This window comes from Saccopteryx leptura, chromosome 2, assembly GCF_036850995.1.
Source record: "Saccopteryx leptura isolate mSacLep1 chromosome 2, mSacLep1_pri_phased_curated, whole genome shotgun sequence".
In the NCBI taxonomy this organism is placed as follows: Eukaryota; Metazoa; Chordata; class Mammalia; order Chiroptera; family Emballonuridae; genus Saccopteryx; species Saccopteryx leptura.
In genome coordinates, this window is record NC_089504.1 from 52,940,987 (window position 1) to 52,953,427 (window position 12,441).

Below are 12,441 nucleotides of genomic sequence, written 5' to 3' on the forward strand. Positions count from 1 at the left end.
TACATCTCACTGAGCCCTGAGGGGGACTGGTGTTATTGCAAGGTTGACAGGGTGATAGACTTTTGTTCCTGGTAGTTGGTTGTGTGAAATATTGTTCTCTGGAGTTACTTTGGAGATTTATTTTTCTTTTCTATTTCTTCCCCCACAAGAGAGTCAGTCTTTATAAGGCAGCCAAAGCACAACTGAAGTTAACTTAAAGGCTTATCCCGTAACTCTTAGGCTTCTAATAGAGCTCCATACTAGGCACTTGCTGCAGAACTATTGCAACCTAATAGATCAGGAACCTCTTGAGAGATTCTGGAATTAATTAGGATTTGGCCAGATTTCCTATCACCACACCAAAGAACCTTTCCTGGGCTCACCTGGGTCTGGGCTTATAGGATGGTTCTGGTATAAAACTCAAATCAGTTTTCTCTTTACTTCGAGCTCTGGAAATTTTTGAATTTTTGTGGGATTGCTTCCACTCTTCTGTATCGAAGATCAAGATATTTCCATACAGGACAGCAGTGCCACCTGGCGGAAAATCTCAAGAATGCTCCACATGCTACAAGAGGCATCTGTTATTGGAATTGCTCTGTGGATTGTTTGCTCTCAAGAATCCACAGGAGGTTCAAATCATGACAATAGTAATAACTTTCTTGTTCATAGGATATTCTTTAATGCAAACAGATATTTAGGGTTGGGGAGATACTGGTTTTTGCTTGTTTGTTTGTTTTAGTATTTGAAAGAGTCTTCTACACAATAAAATCATAAAACATGCAGTTGAATATTGTTTTCTTTTAGCCATGTTTCTCAATTTTAAATTAATATTTTGTCTCTTATGGGAAAGTAACGGAACACTTCCACTTCTAATAAATTCTAGAGAACTAAAATGGTTCTTTTTTTTCTCTAGTTTAAGTGAAATTTTTGAAGAAAGAGAACTTTCTAGGTTTTCCCTTTTTTTGCAACACCATTATTTTATTTTCCAAATATTAGAAACTTGCTCAAAAGATGTATTTTCCAGTGATGTCAGAGTGAGTGCCAAGTTGGTAGACCGAATGACTGCTGAAATTTGATGTAGAATTGCATCAGTGCATCTATAGATGAATTTAATTATAATTCTGTTAGAGAAGGTAGATAGCCTCCATTGGTGATTGACTGGTAATAATGTATCATTTTCCAATAGAATTTAATATACACACACTCAGAGTAATGAGGTAAAACTTCCTTACACTTACTGGATTGATTTCAAAAGACTTCGACTTCTAGCCTTACTTTTAATGTAGAGTTTATTCACTGTCATTTTGATAGATAAAACAGCTGACAGGGAAGAAAAGACAATTTATTTTGGGGGAGTCTAAAGTTATATGTGGATTTTTGACTGAGCAGGAGTTTACTCCCCCAACCCCCATGTGATTCAAGGATTAACTACATAGTGAATTTTTGTTCATGTGTAAAAATATTTTAACCTGTTTAAGTATTGAAGAGGACATATCTTTTCCACGTGAATCATCTTCAAATTCCCATGCCTATTAACAGAAAAAACAGGACTAACATTTCCAGTAATACAACGAATACAGTCTGACAAGGCACGGAAGTTTTATCATATAAGCTACAGTTTATTAAATCTCAACACAAGTGGAAGAAGAACCACTTGTGAACTGTATCAGTTTCCTATTAAAGGTGAATAATGATTCTTTTTGGGTAACATACTTATCTCCACAGAACTCTACCTGAGTAAGGAGGATCTGAAAAAACTTCATGATTTTGAAGAACAGTGTGTGGAGAAATACTTCCATGAGAAGATGGAAGTTCTGAATTGTAGTTGCGAGGAACGAATCCGAGTGACATCAGAAAGGTAACCAATATGTGTATTTTTCATCCCCAAATGACTACCCAAATCTGATTCTACTAGAATGCCTAAAAAAGTACAAAGATCAACTTTCAAAACCCAGAGGTTTGGGTTCTCTATAGCATATAATATTTATATAATTAATGCATGTTTATTGGACATCTACTGTGTACCTGGAAGTCTTCTAGTTACTGGAAGTGAGTGGTGAATAAGAGATGAGAGTGCCTGCCTTCATAGGACTTACAATATAGGGTGTGCATATGGAGGGGTGAGGGGCTGAGGGAGAAAAAGTAAACCAGGAAACATATAAAAGAAATATGTAATTTAATATCTGGCAGTAAAAGAGCAATGAAGAAAAATAAAGTAGTATAAAAGAATGGAAAACGGTGATGGTGAGGGGTCTGCCAGAGTTGGGGGTTGGATGGGACAGGTTTGGGTGGCCTCAGACGGGTCACTCTGAGGTAGTTGAGGCAGGGAGACCCGAGGGAAGTGGGTCAGGCAGAACATCTGGAGCAAGGCATGCCTGGCTGAGGGAGCAGCAAGTGCAGGTGCCCGAGGCAGCAAGGGTGTCCAGGCACAGCAGGCAGGCCTGGAGGAGGTCCAGTGTACCGTGCTGGTTGTATCAGGAGTCATGAAGTCTTGGGGTACCTGACTAGCAGTTCATTTTGCAGTGGAGTTGGTGGATAAAATGGGTAGAGGGTGAAAGGAAATGGGGATAGCAATTACAGATAGCTCTTATGAGAAGTTTTACTGTGAAGAGAAGCAAGGAGGAACATGGGAACATGGCAGAGTTCTTCTATTTTGTTGCACATGTAAAGACAACAGAAACAGAATGTCTTGGAAATGATCCACCAGCAAGGGAGAAACTGCAGGTGCAGGAGAAGGGAGGCAGTGACTTGCTACAGTGAAGTCCTTGAGAAGGGGTGCAGTGGAGCAGGAAGCCAGGAGAGAATATGGCCAGTGTGCAAGGGGATGCAGCCAGGGTTAGGACACAGATCTCACAGCAGACTCACCAGCTGAGAATGCCTGTGGGCATGTGTGGTTTGAGGGGACCGTGCAAGGAGGCCATTCAGAGGTTCAAGGAGAGAATATGTTTTGGAGAGAGTGAACATATTCAGAAACTGTAGTAGGAGCAAAGATATTGTGGGCGTACTACTAATTGTAGGTATACAGCGTTGCGTTAAAATATGGAGGACAGCGTGTGCTGCATGCATTTTTTTATTATTAATTTTAATGCAGTGACATTGATAAATCAGGTTACATTTGTTCAGAGAAAACATCTCCAGATTATTTTGACATTTGATTATGTTGCATACCCCTCACCCAAAGTCATATTGTCTTCTGTGACCTTCTATCTGTTTCTTTTTGTGCCCCTCCCCTCCCCCCCACCCCCTCTCTCTCCTTCCTCACCACCCCCCTCCCATTACCATCACATTCTTATCCATGTCTCTGAGTCTCATTTTTATGTCCCATCTATGTATGGATTCATATAGTTCTTAGTTTTTTCTGATTTACTTATTTCACTTCGTATAATGTTATCAAGGTCCATCCATGTTATTGTAAATAATCCGATGTCATCATTTCTTATGGCTAAGTAGTATTCCATAGTATATATGTACCAAAGCTTTTTGATCCACTTGTCCACTGAAAGACACTTGGGCTGTTTCCAGAACTTCGCTATTGTGAACAATGCTGCCATAAACATGGGGGTGCATTTCTCCTTTTGGAACAGTTCCATAGTATTCTTAGGGTATATTCCTAAAAGGGGAATAGCTGGGTCAAAAGGCAGTTCGATTTTTAATTTTTTGAGGAATCTCCATACTGTTTTCCACAGTGGCTACACCAGTCTGCATTCCCACCAGCAGTTCCCTTTTTCCACATCCTCGCCAGCACTTATTCTGTGTTGTTTTGTTGATGAGTGCCATTCTGACAGGTGTGAGGTGATATCTCATTGTGGTTTTAATTTGCATTTCTCTAATGATTAGTGATGTTGAGCATTTTTCATATGCCTATTGGCCATCTATATATCCTCTTTGGAGAAGTGTCTATTCATTTTTTTTGCCCATTTTTTGATTGGATTGTTTGTCTTCCTGGTGTTGAGATTTTCAAGTTCTTTATAAATTTTGGTTATTAACCCCTTATCAGATGTATTGTGAAATATGTTCTCCCATTGTGTAGTTTGTCTTTTTATTCTGTTCTTATTGTCTTTATTTAGCTGTGCAAAATCTTTTTAGTTTGATATAGTTCCATTTATTTATCCTGTCTTTTATTTCACTTGCTTGTGGAGATAAATCAGCAAATATATTGCTGTGAGAGATGTCGGAGAGCTTACCACCTATGTTTTCTTCTAAGATGCTTATGGTTTCACGGCTTACATTTAAGTCTTTTATTCATTTTGAGTTTATTTTTGTTAATGGTGTAAGTTGGTGGTCTAGTTTCATTTTTTTGCAGGTAGCTGTCCAATTTTCCCAACACCATTTGTTAAAGAGGCTGTCTTTACTCCATTGTATGCCCTTACCTCCTTTGTCAAATATCAGTTGACCATAGAGCTGTGGGTTTGTTTCTGGGTTCTCTGTTCTGTTCCATTGATCTATATGCCTGTTCTTATGCCAGTACCAGGCTGTTTTGAGTACAATGGCCTTGTAGTATAACTTGATATCAGGAAGTGTGATACCTCTCACTTTATTTTTCTTTTTTAAGATTGTTGAGGCTATTTGTGTTCTTTTTTGTTTCCATATAAATTTTTGGAATATGTAATCTATATCTTTAAAGTATGTCACTAGTATTTTAATTGGTATTGCATTGAATTTATAAATTACTTTGGGTAATATAGACATTTTAATGAAGTTTATTCTTCCTAACCATGAGCACAGTATATGCTTCCATTTGTTTGTATCTTCCTTGATTTCTTTTATCAATGTTTTATACTTTTCCGAGTACAGGTCTTTAGTCTCCTTGGTTAAATTTACTCCTAGGTACCTTATTTTTTTGGTTGTAATAGTGTAGGGGATTGTTTCCTTTATTTCTCTTTCTGAGTGTTCATTGTTGGTGTATAAAAATGCCTCTGATTTCTGAGTATTAATTTTATCTCCTGCCACCTTGCTGAATTCATTTATCAGGTCCAGTAATTTTTTGACTGAGACTTTAGGGTTTTCTATATACAATATCATATCATCTGCAAATAATGATAGTTTTACTTCTTCTTTTCCAATTTGGAAGCCTTTTATTTCTTCTTCTTGTCTGATTGCTGTGGCTAGGACTTCCAGGACTATGTTGAATAAGAGTGGTGAAAGGGGGCACCCCTGCCTTGTTCCTCATCTTAAGAGGATTTCTTTTAATTTTTACACATTGAGTATGATGTTGGCTGTGGGTTTGTCATAGATGGCTTTTATCATGTTGAGGTATGTTCCCTGTATTCCCACTTTGCTGAGAGTTTTGATCATGAATGGGTGCTGGATTTTATCAAATGTTTTTTTTGCATCTATTGAAATTATCATGTGGTTTTTCTCCTTCCTTTTGTTTATGTGATGAATTATATTGATTGATTTGCAAATATTGTACCAGCCTTGCCTCCCCAGAATAAATCCCACTTGATCATGGTGTATGATTTTTTCCATATATGATTATATCCAGTTTGCTAATATTTTGTTGAGGATTTTAGCATCTATATTCATCAGGGATATTGGCCTATAGTTTTCTTTCTTTGTGTTGTCTTTCCTTGGTTTTGGAATCAGAATTATGCTCACCTCATAAAAGGAGCTTGGAAGTCTTCCTTCTTCTTGAATTTTTTGAAATAGCTTGAGAAAGATAGGAGTTAGTTCTTTGAATATTTGGTAGAATTCACTTGTGAAGCCATCAGGTTCAGGACTTTTCTTTGTTGGGAGTTTTTTGATAACTATTTTGATCTCATTTGGTGTAATCAGTCTGTTTAGGTTTTCTGATTCTTCCAGATTGATTTTTGGAAGATTGTATGTTTCAAGGAATTTGTTCATTTCTTCTAGGTTGTCTAGTTTTTTGGCACACAGTTCTTCATAGTATATTCTTACAATATTTTGTATTTCTGTTGTGTCAGTTGTTATTTCTCCACTCTCATTTCTTATTTTATTTATTTGAGTCCTCTCTCTTTTTTTCTTGGTGAGTCTAGTTAAAGGTTCATCAATCTTGTTTACCTTCTCAAAGACCCAGCTCCTAGTTTCATTGATCCTCTGTATTGTTTCTTTAGCTTCTATGTCATTTATTTCTGCTCTGATCTTTATTATTTCCTTCCTTCTACTACATTTGGGCTTTACTTGCTGTTCTTTTTCTAGTTCTTTTAAATGCAGGGTTAAGTTGTTTACTTAAGCTTTTTCTAGCTTCTTAAAGTGTGTCTGTTGTGCTATAAACTTCCTTCTCAGTACTGCTTTTGCTGTGTTTCATAAATTTTGAGTTGTTGTATGCTCATTATCATTCGTTTCTAGGAATTTCTTGTTTGATCTCATTCTTAATCCATTTGTTATTTAACAACCTGCTATTTAGCTATTTAGTTTCCATGTGTTTGAGAATTTTTGAGTTTTTCTGTTGTGGTTGATTTCTAGTTTCATGCCATTGTGATCAGAGAAAGTGCTTGATATGATTTGAATCTTCTTAAATTTGTTGAGACCACTTTTGTGCCCTAACATGCGGTCTATCCTAGAGAATGTACCATGAGCACTTGAAAAGAATGTGTATTCTGCTGCTTTCTGGTGAAAGGTTCTAAAGATATCTATTAAATCCAGTTGATCTAGTGTGTCCTTTAAGTCTGCTGTTTCTTTGTTAATTTTCTTTCTTGAGGCTCTATCTAGTGATGTTAGTCGGGTATTGAAATTTCCTAATATTATAGTATTGCTGTTGATCTCGCCCTTTCTATCCATCAAAGTTTACTTTATATATTTAGGTGCTCCTATACTAGGTGTGTAGATATTTATAATGGTTATATGTTCCTGTTAGATTGCTCCCTTTATCATTATGTAGTGGCCTTCTTTATCTCTTACTATATCCTTTGTTTTAAAGTCCATTTTGTCTGATATAAGTATTGCTACCCCAGCTTTTTTTTCATTTCCATTTGCATGAAATGGTTTTTTCCATCCTTTTACCTTCAGTCTATGTGCATCTTTTGTTTTAAGGTGTGTCTCTTGTAGACAGCATATGTACGGGTCCTGTTTTCTTATCCACGCAGCTACCCTATGTCTTTTGATTGGATCATTTAATCCATTTACATTTAAGGTTATTATTGATATGTAGCTGTTTATTGCCATTTTATTCTTTAAAACTGTATTCCTCTTTTGCTATATTCTTTTCCCACTTTGATTTGTTTACACCATGCCCCTTAACATTTCCTGCAGCATTGGTTTGGTTGTAATGAATTCCTTGAGTTTTTTTTTTTTTTTGTCTGGGAAGGTTTTTATTTCTCCTTCAATTTTAAATGATAGCCTTGCTGGATAAAGTAGTTTTGGTTGTAGGTTCTTGTTCTGCATTACTTTGAATATTTCTTGCCATTCCCTTCTGGCTTCAAGTGTTTCTGTTGAGAAGTCTGATGTCATTTTTATGGGGGTTCCTTTGTAGGTGATAGCCTTTTTTCTCTAGCAGCTTTTAATATTTTCTCTTTATCTCTTAGCTTTGGTATTTTTAATTATGATGTGTCTTAGTGTAGGTTTCTTTGGTTTTCTCTTTAATGGAGTTTTCTGTGCTTCTTGAACTTGTGAGAGTTTCTCCTGCATTAATTTAGGGAAGTTTCATCTATGATATGATTGAACAAAGTCTCTATCCCTTGTTCTTTCTCTTCTTCTTCAGGAACCCCTATGATGCGGATGTTATTTCTCTTCATGTTGTTACAGAGCTCTCTAAGAGTTTCCTTATACTTTTTGAGTCTCTTTTCTTTCTTCTTCTCTGCTTTTATGCCTTCATTCTACTTGTCCTCCTACTTGCTGATTCAATCCTCAGCTCCATCCATCCTGTTTTTAATTCCTTCCATTGTGGTCTTTATTTCTGATATTGTATTTGCCATCTCCGACTGATTCTTTTTTAATATTTCAATATCCTTTTTCAATATACTTGCTATTTCTTTATTTAGGTTTTTGTAATGACCATCCATTGTTGTTCTAAGATCCCAAAGCATCCTTATGGTCATTATTTTGAACTCCACATCCTGAAGTTTGGTTATTTCCATATCACTCAATTCATGTCCTGGAGGTTTCTCTTGTGGTTTCATTTGGATTGCACTTCTCTGTCTTCTCATTATGTTTGTGTGTTTGGGTGTTTTGTTTGTAGAGTTGGTTGAATCTAGCCTTGGTGTTGTCTGCCTCCAGTTTTCAATTGTGTTATTTCTAGGTCGTCTTGGGTTGGCATCAGCTATTATTTGTAATCCACTTTCGAATTTGGGCTGCTTTGAAGTCTTGATTTGTTTGTTTTCTTAACAGATGATAGTCTTGTTTACTGATCTCAGCAGGGGTCTTATTTGAAACTGTATCCAGGAATGCAATGGGTGTAACCTGAGACTCTGAAGGCCTCTTCTGCCAGTTTCTCTCTCTGGTGGCAGGGTGTTTTCTCAGCTTCAGTAGGGGGAGGTGTATCTCAGATCTCCATGGATACCTGAGTTACTGCCCCTCCTTCCCCACTTCTTGTTTGCAGCTGTGTCTTGTTGCGCTGATTGGAGCTGGAGAGATGTCTGGAGATCTGTAACCCGGAAGCACTTTATTCTTTTGTTTTGTGGAAGGATCAGCCTATCCCCCAGCTATGGCTTCCTCCAGCACTGGATGAGTCAGCTTTTCAGGTTGTTCCCTGCATTCCTCTGCCCATCACCATCTGTCTCTCTCTCTCTCTCTCCCCTTTCTTTTTGGAAGACAAGCCGGCCCTTTCAACACACCTCATTTTCTGGTCACCAGGCAAGTGGTTGTGAGCAGTATTTTCTGTTCTTTTCCTTGGAGTGAGAGCCCTTCTGGGCTCTCAGCCTCACCTCCCACTCTGTTCCTGTAAGCAGGGGAGATTCAAGCACCCCCTACCAAGTTTGTTGTGGCTTCTTCTTTGCTCCTTGGTTTTTGAGAGCTGTTCTTGTAGTCCAGAGTTGGTTTTTCACACTGATTGTTCCTAAATTAGTTTTTAATCCAGGTTGGTGGTGTTAACTGGGAGTCTATGTGTCTGCCTACTCCACTGCCATCTTCAGGTTTGTGATATGCATTTAAAAAAAATACAGAAATCCTTCTGCAACAGGAAGCAATTTAGCAGAAGATAAATGTTTTCCTTCATTTTGAACATACATGGACCAGACTAGAAAATATGTGCTACCTGGCCCTGGTTGGATACCTCAATTGGTTAGAGCATCATCCTGGGACACCAAGGTCATGGGTTCAAATCCCTGACACATACAAGAATCAACCAGTGGCCCTGGTGGGTTAGCTCAGTTGGTTAGAGTGTTGCCTGAAACATCAAGATTGTGGGTTTGATCCTCAGTCAGGACACATTGGGGAAGTGACTAATGAATGCACAACTAAATAAAACAACAAATAAATGCTTCTCTCTCTGTCTCTCTAAAATCAATCAATAATAAGAATACAGAATCAACCAATGAATATATAAATAAAGTGGAACAAGTTGATATTTCTTTCTCTCTCTCTGTCTCTCTCCCCCTACCTTCATCTTTATTTAAAGTCAATTTAAAATGTGTGATACCTAATTAAGTATGTATTTTTCTGATTTATAAATAGTTGGGCAGTGAATCTTTACATATACCTTTACTTACAACTGACTCATACTTAGAACTTTCTAAATGGTTCAGTATGGGCATGTTATAATTCTTGACTTTACTATTGATACCATATTTATGTAACTATGTGTCTAGGTAGCTGACTGAATTTTAAATCAAAAATAATATTGAGAGAAAATTGACTATCAAATAAAAATGTGACTCCACAATACTTTATTTTACTTAAATAGAATCTTTAGGCCAAAGCTCTATGAACTTCCCTTTACCTTTCTGTCTTCTGCATCTTCCAACTGCTTTGCAGCTGTGGTTCTCCTTTGCAGCTGTGGGCCAGCTTGGTTCTCAGTTTTGTATGAAACATACCCAGACAGGGGTTTACAGATCTGGGATGAAGTCCTGCTTCTGCCACTTACTAGCTGCAGGTACTTGGTCAGATTCACTCTGGGCCTTTGTTTTCTTATCTGTAAAGTGGATGTGACAATAGACCTACCTTTTAGAGTTGTGAGGCTTACATGAGGTGATAGAGATGAATTATGTGGCAGAGTACTGGTAAATAGTAAGAGTGCAGTGAAAGTGATCTAATAGTATGTAAAAATAGGCTCCCCAAATTTTGAGAATAAAAAAAATACAAATTCCCTTCTAAACCTTTAGAAAAAGGGAATAAATAGAAATGATGGGGCCAAGATAACCTTGCCCCCCCAAGATTACAAACAAGGTCATGGAGAATCCCTTACTTGATACTATACACTGAGGAAGGATTTTAGATCACCTGTGATATGGATGTATTTACCTTTTAGGCAGATTCCTCAGTGACAGGGTGGATTTGAGGAGTCACAATTGGAACTAGGGAGACGACATAAGAGATTAATGCAGCAGATGGGTGGGTTCTAAGGATTAGTTGAATTAGTGGTGCTGGGATTGAAAAGGGGGTGTCACAGTCTGTTTGAGCAGCTGTAATGAAATAGCGCAGAATGGGTGGCATTGTGAGAAGTTACTGCTCACAGTTCTGGAGGCTGGAAGTCTGAGGTCCGAGTGCCAGCGTGGTTGGTTGAGGGCTCTTCTCTGGGTTGCCAACTTCTCATTGTGTCTTCACAGGGTGGAAGGGGATCTCTGTGGGGTCTCTTTTAATCCTGTTCACTAATGTTCCACCCTTATGACCTAATCACCTCGTTAGGACATTACCTCCTAATGCCATCACCTTTGGGGTTAGAATTTCAACATATGAAGTTTAGGGGGGATACAATCAATCACTCAGACCATAGCAGAGGGGATAAGTAAAGACATGTTTAGAAAGGAAAACTCATAGGTGAGTTAGGGGTTAGATGTGGAGCTGAGGGAGAGGCTGGGGACCAGGGTGACTCTCAGATCTATAGTGGGGGTAATGAGATGAAAGGTGGCACCACCAAGGTAAAGATGTACAGAGGCATGGGGGTGGGCAGGGGCAATGAGGTTTAGGTTTGTTGAGCCTGAGATTCTTGTGGTGCATTTATCAGAGATATCTGAGAATCCTTAGATGTATGACTCTGAAGCCCCAGGGCAAAGCTTGAACTGGACAAAGAGATTTGGAAGTGATGACTTATTGAGAGAAATCTGCTTATTGTAAAAAAAATAAAACTATGATAGAAATGATTATGCCCAGAAAGCTAGTGGAAAGTAAGGAAACTCAGTGGACCGAGGGACTAATCCTGGGAGATGTTAATACCTGTGTCATAGATCAAGGAAGAGGAACTCATGGAGGAGACTAAAATGGATTGATTAGAGGAGCATAAAAAAAATTAAGAGAAGGTAGTATTATGAGTTGAGTGAAAACTTGAGAACAAGACATTTATTAACAAGTAATTCAATAATTAATAATAATAATGATAATAATAATAATAAACAACCTAACACTATTAATTATCAAATACTGTTATATTTCTCTTGAGTTTTTTTTTTTGGTGGATTGAATAAGAAGGATTAGAAGACCAATGGATATGTAGCTTTTGAAAAATACTCCAGATTTTTTCAAGGGCTCTAGAATTTAATTATGAGGCTCTAATTTAACTTTAAAACATAATCAGTGTTCCTTCTTGATAGAGCTATTCTATCAGCTCTGTTTTTACATGATTATTTTTGTTGAGGTCATTTCTGGGGATGTCACCATTGAGGTGTGGGAGGGAGGGAAGGATATTTTTCTCAGGTAACTGAACAGTCATTTGAAGAGGCAGGAAAAGGAGATTAGGAGGAGATTTACATGTGTACCTACCTGGAAAGCAGAGATCACCTATGTCCTTATAGAATTAAATGAGTTGTGAAAGTGGGAAAGGAGACTACATTAAGGCTATTTTATGCCTTAATTTGTCTAATTGGAATGCTGGCTACTGGTTGACCAAGTAGCGTAAGTCAATATTTCCCTCTCTGTTCTATGGAGTAAGATGTTTATTTCTTCATTTTAAGCATATTTGGGTACAATGTATTTGGAAAATGCCACATTTTTTAGAAAGTTTAAATACTTTAACATAAAGTACATTGTGTCTCAGTAGAGTTATAGTTTGAGCAGGTCTGTCATTATTTGGCTGTGAAACCTTATTGAAGAATATTTGTGACTAAACACCTCCCAGATTGGGAACTGTTGATGTAATTCATTTAGCACTTGTTTGGACTCTAGGGCACCCCAAAAGAACTTTGCCTAGATCCCTGATGAGTTTCTGAGAGGTGCTGGAGCACAGTGGTTAATTCCATTGGATGTGGAGTTGGTCTGCCTGGGTCTGAGCCTCTCTCTATCACTGATCATATGACCAGCCATGTGACTTCTCCTCTTTTCATAAAAAGGGTAATAGTAATGCTTACCTTATAGGGTTGGCATGTAGATAAAATAAATTAATAATGTAGAGCCTTTGTAAAATTTCTGGTACAT

General features: G+C 37.7%; 1 protein-coding gene across 5 annotated transcripts in view; it reads left to right on the plus strand.

Moving 5' to 3' along the window:
- TRPM6 (transient receptor potential cation channel subfamily M member 6) overlaps positions 1-12,441 on the plus strand; it is a 186,769-nt gene that overhangs the window by 119,635 nt on the left and 54,693 nt on the right. For all 5 annotated transcript variants that reach the window (XM_066367977.1, XM_066367980.1, XM_066367978.1 and 2 more), the window contains one exon: positions 1,705-1,837. In XM_066367977.1, coding sequence (XP_066224074.1) covers positions 1,705-1,837 — 133 coding nt within the window. The remainder of the gene's footprint in view (positions 1-1,704; positions 1,838-12,441) is intronic.